At 43.3% G+C, this 19,186-nt stretch overlaps 1 protein-coding gene across 3 annotated transcripts in view; it reads right to left on the bottom strand.

Annotated features, from left to right (window-relative positions):
* The window catches only part of KCNH1 (potassium voltage-gated channel subfamily H member 1), a 331,725-nt gene that overhangs the window by 191,889 nt on the left and 120,650 nt on the right, over positions 1-19,186 (bottom strand). For all 3 annotated transcript variants that reach the window (XM_074322079.2, XM_074322080.2, XM_074322081.2), the window contains one exon: positions 6,192-6,621. In XM_074322079.2, the coding sequence (XP_074178180.1) occupies positions 6,192-6,621 (430 nt within the window). The remainder of the gene's footprint in view (positions 1-6,191; positions 6,622-19,186) is intronic.

The raw sequence follows: 19,186 nt of genomic DNA, 5'->3' as shown, positions 1-19,186 counted from the left end.
TTTTTCTTCCCTAAGACTTGGTCGGGGAGGGCCTGGTGTCTCCATTTTCAGGTGAGGAAACTGCCAAATCAAAACGTTAATCAAGAGCAGAGGTGAGTCTGGAAGCAAGAATTGCCTGGCTCCAAAGCTCGGGCTCTTTTTCCCACGTTCCAACAGCATGTACCCAGACACAAAGGAGAAGACAGGCAAGGAGACCCACAGGTCCTGCTCCCCGGAAGCCTAGAGTTTCATGAGAGCTAAGCAAATATACACGAGGCAAGAAAGCTAACTATGAAGTCAAAAGACTCCGTAGAGCAATTGAAAGAGCAGTGCACATTTGTACAGTTCGAAGAGCAAGTGAATAGACCCAAAGCAGGGTATGCCGGCCTTAAGAGTATCAAGAGAACTATGAGTCAAAAGCCAGGAGGAAGTAATCAAAGATTGTCTCTGGAGGAGAGGAGGAAGGGGTGTGGAAGACAGATAGTAGGCTGAGGTTGTGTCAGAGATGGGAATACCTATCTGAAAGGCAGAGTGGCAGGCAAGGCTTTTTTAAAAATCGGGTTCTAGAGAAAAATAAGCTGATTGGCTGGCTAGAAAAAAAATCCTCTAAGAATAAATGAGAAATGATAGTTATTTTTCCTACAGCATTCTGGACACTGCCCCAGTTCCCCAAATAAACATAAACTCAAAATAAAATGAAACAGCATCCTCATGCTTCTGAGAAGGGAGTAACAATTATTATTTTCTTTTTTCTAAGAACAGGGAAGAAAAAATTAACTAGGAAGAGCAAGAAACAATTGCTATTATTAACGATAGAATCACAACGTCTGAATGTATACATTTCAGCTTTTTCCAAGCGCTGTCACACATCATTGTCTCACTTAGTTCTCACTTCCATGAAATTGTCAGGAGAGCCTCTTACCCCCTGGTCCACAGACATTAAGGGCACAGCACAAAGCATGGAGCAGATCTAGGCCTTGAACCACAGTCTCTCAGCTAGCAATTCAGGGATAAAGCTCAACAGGGGCTGCCTGTCACGGAGGGCTAATGTTTGCTGGTAACAATTGAAGGGAGATGAGGAGAGGAAGGAGAGCTGCAGCAGTCAGACATAGCTGGTTGTTCCCCACTAGCTGTTCTCCTTGTCTAGGTTACTGAGCACGTGACCACCCACAATAAAGATTACATCTCCCAGCCTCCTTTGCAGCTAGGTATGGCCAGGTTACCAAGTTCCAGCCAATGTGATATGAACAAAGGTAAGACGGACAATTTCTTAGCCTTCTTCTCAAAGTCGAAGAGTTCAGCCAGCCTTCCCCTTCCTCTTCTTTCTACTTTCTAGGGGAAAAAAGAACATATGGCGGAAGCCAGAACAGCCACAGGAGATCCTGATATGGAAGTCACGTGCTGACGACTGCAGAGCAGCCAGACCAACCCTAAACTCTCAGGAAATACGTGCTTTGTTGATGCTACTATTACATTACTCCGTGTCTCTGTCCAGCAGCACAACCCATATCCTAGTAGAGAAGCTTTGCTGATACCACTGAAGACCATTTCCAAAACTCCAAAGCCTTCTCAAGTGTTCAAATTCAACAAATCTATACTATTTATTAAGCACCTACTATGTGTCTAAAGTCTCCTCAGAGTATCTTTACAGCCTCCTGGGAGATGTGCCCCACATCAGTTTAGAAAAACCAGTATATTGATATAGAACGCAAAAAGGCATATTCAGTAAAGGTGAAATGGAAAGAAATAAGAAATGTTTAACTGTGATCACGAAAGAGGCAGGGAAAAATCCATATTTGCTAGCAAATAGCAATCTATGCTGAAATGAGGCCACAAAGCATGCTGCAAGTAGGTAAGAGAGTGTGGTCAAAGGTCCAGGGGTGCAGGTCACTGCTGTCCCTTCCCTCCAAGACAGAAGGTGATATAAGGAGCCCAGTTACTCTCTGTGAGCTCCCAGGCCTGGATGGGGTGGTGGGCTGACTAAAATACTGATGAGGGTGAGATCTGGCCAGCAGAACTAGAGGACTGGCTGTTCAGGACTAAACAGATGCTCCCAGAGGTCCCTTCAGCACTGACATTCTGCTATGGTTTGAAGGAACTGAGATGGGGGACGACGGGGAAGAAAGAAATGAATTCAAAGACACAGGTGTCATGCGGTGCTGAGAGAGCAGACCAAATGTGCATTGTGGGGAGTGGAGAGTGTCTGGAGTAGGAGAACAATGTCTAGACCCCCTGCCACTGTCAGAGAGAAAGGAAATGAATGAGGCTTAATTATAATGACAGGGTGACAGCAATGACATTATGAGGAGAGGATCAGAAAAGTGCAAATCCCATTTAAGAAAATGGGAACTGTCTCTTCACCATCAAATTCTCCCTGGAGAGCTCCCCAAGATAGATGCGTGTCCCTGACCTGAGATGGAAACCTCCCAGATGAAGGAACTCTTCCTCCAAACCGTCCCTCCTTCTTTAAGGATCCCTCAGAGGCCTGGGGCAGGCTCAGCTCACAGTGAGGGCTCCATCTCCAGGCCTTAGTCACTGGCTGGTGGCAGGGCTTGTCTCTGGGCTTCCCACAGCCCCCACCATGTCAGACCTCGGACTCTCGGAGAGTCACAGCGGTAGTCTCCAAATCCTCAGCACATAGTTGGTTCTATCGGGGAGGCCTCAGTAGGTGCCCATTGAAAAGGGTACATCCCTTCCCATGCGTCACGGAGAGGGCCAGAGTGGCCATGTGCTTCTCTCAGCATCACCAACATACAGGAGATGTATAAAAAAGACGTGAGGGGTCCACTCACCACACCTCGGGGGAAGCCCTTGCAGGAGACCCCCGGAGACCCAGGCGAGGAGGGCAGGGCGATCGGGGCAGGGGCTGGCTTGCCCCTGGCCCAGGCCAAGAATGCCAGAATGGAAGTCAGACATAAAACCAGGCAGTTGGAGACACGGTAGATCATCACACCCATAGCTAATCACAAATACTCATTGTAGCCAACAGTTTTCACTTCTTCCTATTGCAATTTTTATCAGAACTGAGGAAGATGGGCAAAATTGAAAATACTTAGTTTTCCTGCTTCCTGGCATCCTCTGGGGAATTAGCCGAGTTATAATGAGCTATTCAGTGCCAGAGAGCAGAGAGGAAAAGCAACTGAAGGCTTCTGGGTAATCTGCACCACAGCTAACACACTGCAACAGAATAGCCAAGAAATACTGTTACCGATGCATGTAAAATTCAACTCCAAGAGGTAAAACATTGCAGTATAATCAGTATTTCAAAAGGCCACTGGCTTTGTGTTTCCTTAAACCCCTTAAGGAATGCTGCACCTGATTGCTGGGATACCTAGGGAGAGAGAAGCACTGACCCTTTGGCATAAATGCAGGCTGTCCTCAATGGTCCCTGTCACCAGAGACGCCAATTCCAGGGTCAGTCCAATCCCTTGAGTCATGCAGCAAGGACGTAAGTGTGCATGGGTGCACACATAGGCAAAGCAAGATAAAAGAGAACCCCGCAAATCTAATAAGACGTCAGCACTTATCCTGAACAAAGGTTGTCTGGAATGTGAGTTTAAAAAGATAATTGCCATCAAATTACTCAGAGTGCCACACAATGTTAGTACAAGAATTTGTCAGACACGTCACACAGAAAATGGAACAGCTGTAACTGTGACAGGCTGCTGAAAAATGGCCAGTTTCTGAAGCATCTGGTCCTGAGTCTGTACCAAATCTTGTTCTTAAATTAAAACAACAACAACAACAGACAAGCATACAAAAAGCTTCCGGTGGAGAACTGCTGGCTTGTTGAGAATTTTCAAAGTGTTGGTAAGTCTGTGTGGACAGGCTGGTAGACCCTGTAAATCATACCAACACGGGGGGGGCTTCGTGGGAAGAACCAAGCTTCTAATTCAGAGGGGCCTGATCCGAATCCTGTCTATCCTGCTTCCCAGCCCCACGTTCCTGGGAAAATGAGTTAACTTCTCTGAGCTTCCATTCCCTATAAGCTGGAGATAATAATCTCTCAGGTATAGAATGCTGGTGATCAGTAGAAATAGTGTGTAGCAAACCTACACAGCGACTAACAAATAACACGTGTTCACGAAATGGTGTTACTGTTAATTAGACTTGCCTACCTACACATCAGACCCGGCTACATAACGCAGAGGTGAGACTACCTGTGTATTACACTTTATTTAAAGAAATGGAAACGTCACTCAACTCTGAGAAGGTAGGGAGAGAAAGAGGTGAATAATTATTTGAGATTTTCCTCGGAGACTGTACCCGGGAAATATGCTCTCCACAAAAGAATGGTTTTGGAGAAATAAACTGTTTAACCTTATTATATGCATCATAACTGTTTTCTTTTTTTCTTTTCTGTCAGGTAAAAAGTTGCAAGGAAGTCTCCCTGCATTTGAAAGCCCTTGGGGAGCCCAAGAAATGGGACCCATTTTTTAACTGACCACTCTTAGCAAATTTTCTGTGATGGATATAATGAGGTATTTCAATTGACAAGTGTCTCATCTTCCCCTCTAAGAGACAGAAATGTGCCCTGACACAGTATATCTATCTGGTTGTTTACTGGGTGCCCCAAGGCTCACAAAAATGCTGCAAGCACTGCCTAGAAAAACTGGTGCTGTTAAGGCTGAAACAGTCCTAGAAGAGCAAAGGTCTTAAATACTTTTACACAACACGAGAAAGCACCTCTAGGTCTAATTAAACTAAAGCAATTAACCACCTACAGCTACTTATCGCTGTTTCCCATGGTCAGGCAATCATCTCTATTAAAACCCATTTTAAAGCAAGGAGCAAACCCTAAAGCGCCATTGGCACACACTTCCCACAAATCAATTACCCCTCAGATACATTCAGCAAAATACTCAGAGGCAAGCTCTGTGCCTTGCAGAGAGGACTGCATCAGACATGGTTGAGGTGCTTGCAAAACAAGGAGGCTGGCAGCAAATGTGACAATTTGGGATAAGAAGATCCATTCTCAGAAGGGGACACTGGATCTCTCGGTGGGTTGGACAAAGCATGACAAGCTGAAGCCTCAGGTTTCCCTGGTCATAGAACTCCCTGGTTAGTACAATTGATATGTCAACTCCACTCTGAGGACCGTATCAAGCAAAACAGTTGCTACATGCTGGAACCAGAGTCAAGCTGAGGTTTCACGGGAGGACTATCCTCTCCCATGTCATAATTTGTCCCTAAAGTGCCAAGAGGGTACTCTTGACAGGTTCACCATGAGTTCAGTCCACTCAAGTTCATGTGCTTCCCCAGTCCAGTTAGGTGAACCTGCCCTAAGGTTCCCTTTTGGGAAGGGAGCCCATGGTCTCCAACCGAAGCACATTTCCAGAACTGGCAATAGCAACAGCTACACAATGGTTAACGGGTAAGTTATTGAGATTTAAGGACCTTGCTCAAGAGCTGGGGTTGTTTTTGTTTTTCAAGTCTAGTCAAGTTAATCCAATTACTCATTACTTCTCAACTGAACAAGAGCTTTTTTTTTTTCTTTTTCCCCTATTTGGAACATTTCTCAACCATCAAGCAAACATCAAAAATGTTGATTTAGGCCAGCGCTTCCAACAGAAAGATTTAAAATATTCCTAGGAACCACATTAAAAAAAAGAAATATGAAATTAATCGTAATAGAATATTTCATTAAGCCCCTATGTAAAAAAAATTACCATTTTAACATGTAATCAATATGAAAGATAATGAGATATTTAACATTCTTTTTTCATACATTCTTTTTCTGGTACCATATTAGACTACACAGATGTACCGCTATGTCTAAATTGATATGAAAAGACTTCCACAAGCTACTGCTCTATGAGCAAGCAGTTTACCAAATTGTATGTATAGCATGACCTCATTTTAACTTTATAAAAATCTGTATCTATGTGTTCAGATATGGATAGAAAACAATCTGTGAGGGAGAGACCAGAAGGTAATAATAGCATTTGTCTCGGAGAGGCAGAATAATGGATGGTTTTTATTTTCTACTTTGTGCTTTATATAGCATTTTCTAAATTTCTTTGCAGCAAACATGTACTTCTTTAATTATCAGGAAAACTATAAGGTTAGTCTTTTAAAAAGAATTCTCTCCTTTATTTTAAGTTATTACACCCTGATCCTGTGACACTGCAGCCATGACTCTATGTCCAGCTCATAGAAGGGACGGCCCCCGCCACGCACCCCCCTCCAGCCCCAGCAACTGCCATACTTACAGCCAATCATCATAATGGCCACTGCAAAGATCTTCTCGATGTCTGTGGACGGGGCGATGTTCCCAAAGCCCACGCTGGTGAGGCTGGTCATGGTGAAATACAACGACGAGATGTAGACAGAATTCTTGCTGGGACCACCTTCCCACTTCCCCGAGCCAGACCCGTTGAACTGGTAAGGGGTGCCAATGTCCATTGCCAGTTGGTACAGCCAGCTGTTGTTGCGGATGGTCTTGGTGTCCTCGTCGAAGATCTCATAGTCCCCGATGCTGTACCAAATGCAGGCCATCCAGTGAGCAGCCAGCCCGAACACACACACCAACAGGACCAGCACGGCAGCTCCGTATTCGATGTAGTGGTCCAGCTTACGGGCCACGCGCCCCAGACGCAGCAGCCGGACGACTTTCAGAGAGCTGAACAGGCTGCTGATACCCTGGGAGAAGAGCAGCACAACATCAGGGCCTAGAACGGAAGAGACAACTGCTTCCCTCCTCCCCGCCGGCGCTGTTTCTTTCAGCATAGTGTTTTGCCACGAGATGTATGATAATACTATGCAACCCTTAGAAAATTGTTTTAAAATAAGTCATGATATGGAGCCATGCTCATATAGATCTGTATACATAAGCACAACATAATTAGAATTTTATTTAAGGTGTAGGGGAGATTTCCATTGAAGAGCAAATAAAAAAACAAAACAGACAAGACCAATAAAATTAGAATTTTAATCTAATTATATTCTGCATAATTATACAAATATATACGAGTATGAGCATTTTTCCATATCAGGACTTACTTTAAAACAATTTTAAGGATTGTATAATATTTCACATTAAGTAATACGAAATATTTTAAGAGTTGCATAGCATTTATTTCATATTGTATAATATTTCATTCTAATTATATTGTGTGTGAGTATACAAATATTCCTGTATTGAAAAATGGTCAACATTAACAGTGTTTATAGCAGCACTGTCAAGTTATAGAATTATAGGCAATTCTCTGTTATATTTGTATATATTTTTGTTATACTTGTATACATTTACTTAATTTCCATAATTAAAATTTTTACTTTTACAATTACAAAAAAATATGTTTTAAAAATAAACATAGCTTTTAAAAAAGATAAAAATGAATTAAAGAAACAGCTGCGAAGAACTGAGATTCTGTTACAAATCCTTGGAGGGCTGCATCGCTACTGTCAGGCCAGGGATTATACAATCAGATGTCATGTACTTAAACACAATCAATCAAGGAATCTCAGAGCTAGAAGGAACATCTTGATTTCACCTGGTCAGGCCTCCTCTCTTCTGTCGGTGTCTGCTGATTCCACCAGGACAGATCTATTCTCTGAAAAGTAGTTCTCTAGGGAATAGCACTGTGGTAGTGGGAAGAACATCAGAAATCTGGAAAACGGGGTCTGAGACTAACTTGCTTTTATGCAAATTTGGATGACTCAGTTACCCCCCCGGTTCCCTCATCTACACAATGAGGGAGGTGGACTAGAAGGTCTCCAAATCGTCTCCAAATACTAATCTACTCTTTCCTCCAAAGGGAACTGAAACATATACAGAAGTCACACCATTCAAAACTCCTATTCCACATGATTCCATGGTGTAGAGAGGGAGATTTCCATTAGCTTTTCCTACTTCCATTAAAAAAACAACTAAACGAACAAGCAAAATAGAGACATTTCTTTGACTCAAGACTTCGGTCTCCCTTACACAGCAAAAGTCCAACAACAGAATGACGCCCTTCACCAAGCATTGTGAACGACTTCACACCCTTCGAAACACTGGACAGTTCTCAGGTCACTGCTATTCTCTCTTGTCCCGTGTACCCTTAATGACAACCACCAAGGGTCAGGATGTGTCACCGACAGAAGGAAAACATGTAAATGATTTTGGAGTCTCACCAGGGCTGCTTCCTCTTCTTGGGCACACAGCTAAACTACATTTCCCAGACTCTTTCCATCTGGGTGAGTCTCTGGGACTAATTCTCACCAATGAAATGTAAGGTGAGACGTGTTTCACTTCCAGGCCAGCTAAATGTAAGTGTACTTTCTCTACATGCTTTCTCTTCCCCCTGGCATGCCTTCCAGATGAGGCTAGTGTGACCTTGAAGCCAAGTATTAAAGATGGTGGACGTACAGCATGGGCGGAGCCTGGATCCCTGAAAGACTATGTGGCACACCCTCTCCCCTCCCCAGTCAACTTGAATCATATTGTGATGTGAAGGAAAAAAGAAACTTCTGGCACAAGCCAATGAAACTTTGGGGGATATTTGTTACAGTAGCTGTCATTAGCCTTGCTAACAAGTGCTCACATGAACCATATGTAACACAGCCTTGTCAAAAAAGACTACAGATTATTTTTGTTGCAATGACAGTGAGAGAGGTGGGATTTATTGCTCTTTTGAAAAAAGAAAACACATAAACAACAGTTTTGTAGCCATAAAACTTACAACAGAAATAATCGTTTCTTGTCCAACATATACCAGCCAATGAATAATCACGGATTTTCCTAGGCCAAGGGACTATATACCCAGGGTCAGTTCATCCAAACTGCTAATCCTGACCTTTGCTAAAATTTACCTTTGCATGTGCAGTACTCCTCCCCGGGTCCCCTTTGTCCTTCATGTGTTTTTCTCAAAAACCTTTTTCAGCCTGCAGAAAAGGCTGAGAAAATCCCTCATGTTAAGGTACAAAAGACTGATGAGGGTAAATGGATACCCTCTCTCCATAGGGCTTTTACCTTTTAACAGAGGAAAACTAACTTCCAACAGTGGAATTAAAAGCACCAACAGCCTGGATGAAGGAGGTTATTTTGGGAGGCAAAGGAGACTTTTTGATGACTCAGAAATCAAACACATGTAAGCAGCCACCTACTCTCCACCTCCTAAGGAGATTCCTGAAATCATCTTCCAAATCAGTTCTATTCTGAAGCAGAAATTATTACCCAGAGCAAAACTACTTGTCATTTTTTCTCACTCATATTTGATTCAAAGTAACATTTATGAAGAACCTACTATGTGCTCCTTGTGCTAATGCTACAGGGAAGGGATTAGAATGATGCTGTCTTTATCTTCTTGCTCACTATTGTATCTTCAGTGTCTGGAAGATGCTTGACAGGAAGAAAAGAGGGAGGGAACAAAAGCATAATAACTGGTGAGGGAGGCAGGATATATTTCTACCTAATAGTCACAGAAGTTGACAGCTGAAGGGGAGCATAGATATCATCGAGTCCAGCTCCTGGGAGTCCAGCAAGGTTTTCTAGAGCTCCCTTAGGGAAAGGTGATTCAGCGGCTCCTTAAATTCTCCCCTTAACTGCTACCTCAAAGATCCCATTGTATGGCAGTCATTCACGGAGATGAATGACTAGGCGCCCCTTACCTCCGTATCTCCCTTCCTTCCACCTGCACTTTAACCCTTCTCCCTTCTCCATCCCTTCCCAATGGCCAGCACAACACAGGCAACCCTACTCAAAGGCTATGCTGTCCTCTAGCCTTACACGCTGGTCTTGAGCCTGCCACACACTAGATGCACGTTTGCACCTCTGTGCCTACTCAGACTGGTTCCTCAGCCCAGAATGCCCAGCTTGCCTATTTCTGCCATCTGGTAGCCAGTCATCCTACAGGCCTGCCGCTACTATCCTTCAAGCTCGCTACTGCCTCCACGGTACCCTAACCCTAACCCTAACCCTAACCCTAACCCTAACCCTAACCCTAACCCTAACCCTAACCCTGACCATGACTACCCTGTAGTCACAATCACTCACTCCTCCATCTGTCCATGGTAATCTGTAACCATTACCACTTGAACACATTATTTTACATTATAGTTTCCTGTATCCATTTCCCCAATTACATCGGGAACTACATCGTCTTGAAATTCATGTCTTTTCCAGAACCTCAGAATGGGACCTTATTTGGAAATAGGGTCATTGCAGGTCTAGTTAGTTAAGACGAGGTCATACAGTGGGTCCTTAATCCAATATGACTGGTGTCCTTATAATAAGAGGAGAAGAGACAGACACAGAAAGAACACTATGTGACCAATGCAGCAATTGGAGTGATGTGATTCAAGCCAAGGAATGCCAAGGATTCCTGGCAACACCAGAAGCTAAGAGAAAAGCATTGCACAGATTCTCTCCTAGAGCCGTTGGAGGGAGCATGGTCCTGCTGACACCTTGATTTCAGATTGCTAGCATCCAGAAGTGTGAGAGAATAAATTTCTGTTGTACTAAGCCACCCTGCGTAATGTGTCACGCAGCCCTAGGAAACCAATACACCTACACAGAGTCTAAAGCCAGCACCTTTTCAGAAAGGGTCTCAAACATTCTCTGCACTACACTGAAGAGGTTGAATTGTTAGAAAATTTTCTTCTCATTTTAAGGAGCCGTGGAACGATCTGAAATAAGCACTTCCTCATTGTGTTACCTGTGTACACACTGAAATGCTGTCACACGGTCTTGCATAAGTTTGCTCTGATTGCACTAACAGCTAGAATTCTAGCTGCTTAAAAGCATTATAAGCTATTAATTTGTTTTTTGTTTTCTGATTTTCCTGGAGGTCAGTAGATGCAATAGATAAAACTGAACACTCCAAACATTTTATTTTTAAATTTTAGTATGCTAAAAACACAACAGCACCATATGGTGGAGAACCATATTTTCCCAGGGACTTCTTGAATCAGAAAACCTATCTCACATTTGAAATAGTTCCGGGGAGTTCTTTATCACAACCTTAAAATTATGAAGAACCAACAACTTCAGGATGAATCAACATGGACGAGGGGACGGTGAGTACCTGTGCTGGTGGGTTCATCACTGAAAGCTAACAACTCTGACCAGAAGGAAGCCTTCTGGAATCTAAATAACCTCCATTGTAGTGATACTGACACAACTCAAATTGAAATGGACATTTGGTAATTACCAGAAGCATTTGCGTGTGAGCTATCAAGTTTTACCTATTCATTCAGACTAAATAAATCATTCCGTTCATTTGGGCTAGACCTGGCCTTCTCAGCTGGTCAGATTCAACAATTTTCTGCTCATTTTTTCTTTCTGCTGTAGTCATGGAAATAACACTGTCACAGACTGACGACAATAACTATTCAGTCTTTCAGGTTCTTGAATCGTTCCCGCAGGCTTCCAGGTCTGTGGGTGACATGATGTCATCCACAGCAAATTCTACAGCTAAACTTGATTATTTTTTGAAACTGCTTTCAATCTTACATTTCTCATGCTTATCCTTCTCCTGCCTCCTCCTCCGGCTAATCGCCTCCTTCACATGCTTCCCTCTGAGTTCTCTGGAACCCGTCATCATGTGTAGAGAAATTCCCAGCCTCTTCATGGATTGTTCCCACCACCTCCCTGCTCTAGTTGACACCTAGTTCTACCAACACCTTGCTGTTCCCCATGCTCTCCCTTACACCCTGCTGTTAGGAGTAGGGCGTTTCCAATCTCCACACTTCCAAACAAGAGCTCTTTGGCACTCAAATAACAACTGCCCAGCAAAGCCACCTCCCAACTTTTGCCAGTGTCTTAATGGATGGAAGGTCAAGAACTCATTATTGATAGCTAATATCTACTGACTTACAAATATGCCAGAAGTTGGGCTTAATCTTTTCAGTCATTATCCCATTTATCAACTGCTCAGCCCTTCCCCTTCATCCCTTGAATCTTTGCACCCAGCTTTCTAGCCCATTTCCCGCCATGAGCATGGGAAACTTTAACGTCCACGGGAAAATGTCATTCAACACTTCAGCCTCTCTATTCCCAGTGACTGTCACCGCCACTCCACATCGTGGGCCTGGTCACCATTGGAAAGTGCTCCATACCTGAAATCTTACACACCAGCATTCGACATGATGACATGCTTCCTCTCCTCCTGCTCTTTCCCTTATCCCCATCTAACCTACCCTTTGGTTTCTCTTTGACATCTCTATCCCTCATCTTTTTTTGTCAACTCTCTTCAGATTTCACTTCCTTTCCCATCGTACTAGGCCTCATGACATCACTTCAAGCACTCTCTCCCCACCATGCTAAAAATCTCTCTCTTTGCCCTCCTGCCACAATTGTCCTGCCAAACCCAGCACTGGATCCAACAGTCAGCACTGTGTTATCCTTTCCATTCTCTCCTGTGTCCCTGTCCTTTTCTTCTTCCTTGAACAACCCTCTCTCCTCTTCCCATCAATAGATATTCCAAATCGTCACTATTCTATTCAAGATGCCACCTGACCTGTGCCCCTCTCATTCTCAACCCAAAGCATCTCCCTATTCACAGAGAAAGTAGAGATCGTTTGTATCAACTCTGACTCTACATTCCACCTCCACAGATACAAGCAAGTGCATTTGCACATCGTTCCCTACTGCACCAAAACCCATTCCCCCAGCCACTCAGAGACATCAATCCATCAACTATCCACGCTCTTCACTATTCCCTCCCTGTCTTCAAGTCTCCCTTTCACAGACTAATTTCTCTTAGACTATAATTATGCTACTGCTTTAAGTCCTGTGCACCTCTCCAGATATATTAACTCTCCTTCTCTTCCTGAAACCATAATCGACACAAAATGGCTCCGTTTCCTCATTTCCCACTCATTTCTCAACCCACTGCAATCAGATGTCCATTCAAACCACTTCCCTGAATTTACTGTCTTGAAGGTCACCAATTACCTTCTAATTGCTACACCTTCAGCATTTGACATTTGACATTCTTCATGGCCACACAGTGTCTAAGGTGTTTTCCTGTCTTTGAAGAATCACCACCTTACAAAGTAGAGCTTTTCATCCACCCCAGAAGCTAAAGATACCATAACTCTGCCTTCTCTAGCCTCCCCTGCAGCTAATGTGTGAGCACATGACCTAGAGTCTGTCTACTGGAGACACCCACCCCAGTCACTGACTGTATCTAATGGAGGAACTGTGCAGGCCCCCCTTCTGCAAGAACATGGCAGGATCCTAGTTCCCAGAGGCAGCAGACAGCAGCAATGGAAGTGGTACCCAGCGTCCATTGATGGCGTTGTCAGCACTATACATTGCCAGTCCATGTCCGGTAGCAGCAGCAGTGGTTTATTCATGGAACCAGCTCTGCAACATGATTTGGGGCATTGTTCCTAGCCACGTAGACTCCAAATGTTTTCCTGGTCTTTCCAAAACTTCTGAGTACCTAATACCTTTTAATAACCTCTTCCCTCCATACATTAGCCAAACTTGAACCCTGACTATTACAACAATGTGGAATGGACTCTCCTCCCTTGGTTCCCCCAACACCTCTCTTTCTCATTATTCCCTAAGGTATTGTTCTTGGTCTTTTTCTCTTCTCAGTATGCCCCCCTCCTCTGGGCAGCTGCATCTATTCGTGTGGTTCTAACCACCATCTATACACTAAAAACTTATAAATCCATCTTTCCAAAGCAGACATTTCTCCTGTCTTAGGATTCCTATGGGCATGTCATGGGAACATCCTATGAGTTCCTCAGTTTGACATGTCTAATGCTCAGCCCATCTCCTATTCCCCAATTTGGAGAATGTGCCTCAGGTCTACAGTCTCCCAGGTGAAAAACTAGGTGTCATCATCTTATTTGGCGATGCCAACTTTTCTTAACTGAATGTTCTTTTTAGAAAGGTGATATCAAGGAATATCAGTATTCCAATGTGTAATTTTGCTGCCATTTGGATAAAAATAGAAAACAAATATGTTTTCTTGCCTATGCATATAATATCTCTGGAAGCATTCCTAAGATATGAGAAATATTGATTGTCTCAGAAAGGGAGAGTCTTCACTTTGAATGTTATACCATGTGAATTATTGTTTATCCAAATTTTAAAAAAATTCAATTATAAAAATAATTAAATATAAGTTTAAAAGGATGATACAACCCTACTTGGAGTTATTCAATGGTTCCCATTGCCTTCTGGATAAAATTGCATTACTTTAGCAAAGTCCTTTGTAATTTTGTTTCTAACAGCCTCATCTCTCACTACTTCCGTCCCAGGCATCCTCTGCTTTAGTCATATCAAATTATTTGTGGTTCCATAATCACAGTGCCCTCATGCCTTCACATATGCTGTTCCTTCTGCCTCAAACACTGTTCCCCGGGTTGTCCACCTGCCAAACCCCTAGCGATCCTTAAAGGCATTTCTCAATACCCCAGTGATGGGATGAGTCACGTATTTATTACTAAAATTGTCTCCGTATCAAATATACAAGTAGTTTGCCTTTTAAAATAAATATCAGAGTGATTTCAATCTTATCCCAATAATACTATTGCTCTCTCATTGGAATCCCAATTTGCTTGCTTGACCTGTACAGAAAGGAATGTAGAAACTGTGACTCAGATGTCGCATGCAGGAACATAATCCACTATGTGTGTCTGTGACGGTTAATTTTATGTGTCAACTTGACTGGGACATGGGATGCCCAGATATTTGGTTAACATTCTCCTGGGACTGTCAGTGAGGGTGTTTCGTGAGTGAGATTAACATCTGAATCAGTAGACTAAGTAAAACAGAAACCCTCCCAAATGTGAGTGGCCCTCATCCCACTCATTGGTGACAGGAATTGAACAAAACAGGGAGTAAAGGAGAATTTGCTCTCTCTGCCTTATTGTTTTCAAGTTGGGACATCGATCTTCTCCTGCACTCTGCCTAGAACTTACACCACCTCTCAAGGGTCTCCAGCCTGCAGACCATGGGTCATGGACCTTCTCAGCCTCCATAATCATGTGAGATAGAGAAACAGAACCAGTAGGAATATATATACTCTGTAAACCCTGACTAATACAGTGTCTTAATGGAAGGAAGGTCAAGAACTGCTCATCTAAGACTGAATATAAAGGCATCTCCCTGTGATACTTACGGGCAGAGTTCCACATACCCTCTGCTAGATTCCCACAGCTGGGCCTTGACTCATTCTTTCCACAGATCATTACTGAGCACCTAATATGAGGCACACACGATTTCAAGCACTGATAATAGATCACTGATGAACAGGACCAAAATCCTCACCCTCTGGATTCAATTGGGGGAGACTAACAATAAATTGAAAAAAACATGTAAAATAAATGGTACGCTATAAGACAATGAGATGAAAAATTAAGCCGGAAATGAAACTAAAGGGTACCAGGTAGGGGTGAGGGGTGATGGTCACCGTTAAACAGGATTGTGAAGGAAAAAGTCACTGAGATTTTGGCGTTTAAGGCCCAGTGGAGACGAGAATGTAAACCATAAGAGTATCTAAGTGAAATACGTTCCAGACAGAAAGATCAGCAAGTACAGTGTCCTGAAGTAGGAATGTCACGTCGTCTTTGTATTAAGCTGACAGGCTCTTGAAGTCAGGACGCACCCCTCCGGTGAGAGTAATAATTAACATCGACTGGGTCCTTACTAAGTGCCAGGCATGACCAGGACTTTACAAGTGTTATCTCACTCAATCCTCATAACCTTGTGAAGTAAGTCTATTATATACCCAATTTACAGATGAGAAAACTGATAATATAATTTGTCCAGTATCATACAGGTAGAAAGTGGCAGAGCTGGAACTTGAACCCTGATCAACTGACTCCCAAGTATAGGATCTTAGCCCTTTGCTCTAAAGACTCCACCTTTAGTTTCCCATCTTTAGAATTCTAGCTCCTCACAGTTGCTCAATAAATGTTTGTTGAAGAAACTCATAGACACAGACAATAGTTTAGTGGTTACCAGAGGGTAAGGGGGGTGGGGGGTGGGAGATGAGGGTAAAGGGGATCAAATATATGGTGATGGAAGGAGAACTGACTCTGGGTGGTGAACACACAATGGGATTTATAGATGATGTAATATAGAATTGTCACCTAAAATCTATGTAATTTTACTAACAATTGTCACCCCAATAAATTTAAAAAATAAATTAAAAAAAAAAAATGTTTGTTGAAACCTACACTAAGACTTACTCAAAGAAGAAGTGGTGCCCGTAGTAAATCCAGTGGTTTGTTATACGGATGTACTAATTTATTAATATTAATAGAGCTTGATTTGTTTATTGTCTTTAAAACAGAGATGACTTCAAGAATAATTGTTCCATGACGGCCCCACCACGCTGAGAACTGGAAATCCATTTCAGCTCCACAAGGGAATAAACTGGCTCACCAGGTCTTACTGGAAGTTCCTCACTGATGCTTAAATATAATGTGCTCCGCCTCTATTGCTTCCACATTTAAATTTAGCCTTGTTTAATGCAATTCAGTAATCATTTCCTGAAAACCTCGTATAGAAAAATATAGCCAAGAGCCACCAGTGATAGAAAAACGGGGAAGATGTAGTCCCCTACTCTCACATTGCCTACAGTCAGGCCACAGAAGAAACACAGCCTGCAGATGACAGCAATACAGCAGCAAACACAAGTTGGCTGTCACCATAAAGACGACTTAGCACAAGTCCTACAGCTGTGCACAAAGGGAATTCTTCTCTAGTTCACTTAACAGGTCTGTTGACCATATTCAGGGGAAGGATGTGATGACCTTCCATTTGTTTAATCCAATCATATGTCTAAAAGGCACATCTAAAGTCTCCATAGAAAACAACCTTGCAGGAAGTTTAGAAATATTGCTTAAAATCATCCACTTTCTTTTTGTTTACCATCCAAACCATGAAATAAACTGTTTATTCAATTGTGCTATTCTACCATCAGGCTCTTTTTCTTTCCAGAGGTGCTGAAAATTGAAATTTCTATCATTGGCCAAATAAACTCCAAAGGACACAGAATAGAGAATCTGGTTTTATCGAGCCATGTCTCTTTCTCAGAATATGAGCACGAATCTCAGGTTTTCTTCTCCCAGGGAAGTGAAAGGAATCCAAGAAGCCTACACAGAACCTTCTCACACACTGAAGGAAGAAATAAAGTCATGCTGTGCCTGCAGCTCTGACACAGATACAGAATTAGCCATGCCCTTAATTTGCTTTAGGCTAATTTGATTTAAATTCTCAGAGATGACAGCATGTCAGGGTCTGGTGTAGGTGAAAACCCCAGTGACTTTCAGGAGGGTTATGTCTGTAGGAACTTTCGGCACTGGGGCCTGACTAGGGCAATGGTCCACTTATCACTGTCCAGCCAGAGCTCTAGACACAAAATAGCACTGACATTATAAAAGCGTCACCTCAAATAGTAACATCTGAGGACATGGCTGGGGCCTCCTGACCACATGTGATAACGCTCTATTTAATGGACAGGAGAGACACAGATCATTCCCTACACAATCTAATTCGGCTTTAAAAGACACACTCCCTTCCTCCCCAAACATAAGCCACTTCAGTCTCACCCTCACCCAAAACTAGGCTGCAGGTAAGAAGGTGGAAGCCCCTATATGCTATAAAGAAGACCCCATATGTTTAGCCCCTTGATAAGAACTGGGAATTTGGGGCATGGCCTTGAAGCCTCCACAGGGGTGTCAGAGGCAAGGCTCAAGCAGCTGGTTTGGATGTGTGGAGGGTTCCCCAGAATTTGGCGAGCCTGGCATAGCAAATTGCAGGCCAGTGGCCCAGACATCTGGGTTGCATCTGTGAAAACTGGGGCAGATGCTAAGTCTTCCCAATGCTCAGCGACTAGCTCACCTGCATTGGGCAAACTAAAGCCCTGGGGGCAAAGCAAGGACAAGAGGTAGGCGAGCCACTGGGCACACTTCTGAGGGACCCCAGAGTCCCTGGAGGAGCCCGCGGGAGTGACACTTCTCGGTGTGACCGACACACAGGGTACTGAGAAAGGGACAGGGAGAAACAGAAGACTGAGTCTCAGGAAGACAGCATGGCCATAATTTCAGGGATCCCTCAATTTAAGGTAAAAGGACCGCCTTTCAGCTAGAAGGAGGGTCAGCGCTTCACCCTTAATATTGTTCATGGTTTAACTGTGCCCCGTCTTCACAGATAGATTTAAAGCCCTCAAGGGCTATTTCTCCTGGCAGTTTCAGCCGTGATTGGAACTGGGACCACATATCATTCTAGACTCTTCCATTCTGGGAAGCCACGGTCATACACAGAGCTCTTCTCTACTGCCATCTGGCCCTCTGAGGATAAGTCACTGAAGGAATGTTCTAAGGGAAAATTACAGCTCCTTTAAGAGGCTTCTGGTAAACATAGTTCTAAACTTTCGGGAAGCAGGCAGAACTAAGTAAGGAGAGTCATCATTCTGTGTGGTTAACATAACAGTAATTACAACTTTGGGGAATAACAGAAGCCACAGAGAAAAGAAATTGTCTTCTCATTGGAAAACACGTTCACTTTGAGGAGTCCATGAGCCCCAAAGCCACATGGGGACTCAGGCTTGGGGCCAGGCCCTGCCTCTAGCATGCTGTGACGAGCTCTGTGACCCTAGTAGGTCACCCAACCTCTCTGGGCTTCATTTCTACACCTGTAAAGTGGGGAAAATGCATTACACAGGGTTAATGCTCACAAAAGTATTCGTTGTTGTTACGTAAGAGGTGGTCATCTTGCTCTCCTCCAGCTGTAAGAATCCAGCCAAGAGAAAGACAGAGAGAGAGGTGGGGCGGGGGAATTATTTGCCCTCACGAAAAGGAGAGAGAGGATCTGAAATGTTAGAAATAAGTCATCTCTAGGTGAGAATTAATAAAGAGGGGGGAAAAATGCCCCCTCTCTGAAAAGTTGTGAACAAGAAATCAGAGGGTTTTGACCAAAATAGCTGTGTAAGCTGAAGGAAAACAGGCAAGGAGCCTGGGCTTGTGCTTCTGGACATACAGACCCGAGGGGTAGGAGCCAGTCAGTCTCACCTGATAAGGATATGAAAGGCCAAAGATACCTGAAATAATGAAAACTAATAGGATACAATGTACATCTACGTGTTTGTTTCTAAACTTGCTTTAAAAGACCTAGCACTTCTTGGAACACAATGATTGGAAAATATTAAAATAACATGCCACTTAGAAGTTTATTTTAATGGAAAAGTTGTTCATAGACCCTGTTAACCTATCCTGCTAAGTAATAGCAACTAACAGCAACAAAAATTCATTA

The sequence above is a fragment of the Rhinolophus sinicus genome, chromosome 11, assembly GCF_057876585.1.
Source record: "Rhinolophus sinicus isolate RSI-liver-muscle chromosome 11, RSI-T2T, whole genome shotgun sequence".
Lineage (NCBI taxonomy): Eukaryota > Metazoa > Chordata > Mammalia > Chiroptera > Rhinolophidae > Rhinolophus > Rhinolophus sinicus.
The sequence above is the reverse complement of the archived record's forward strand: the minus strand, read 5'-3'. Positions and strand labels throughout refer to the sequence as shown.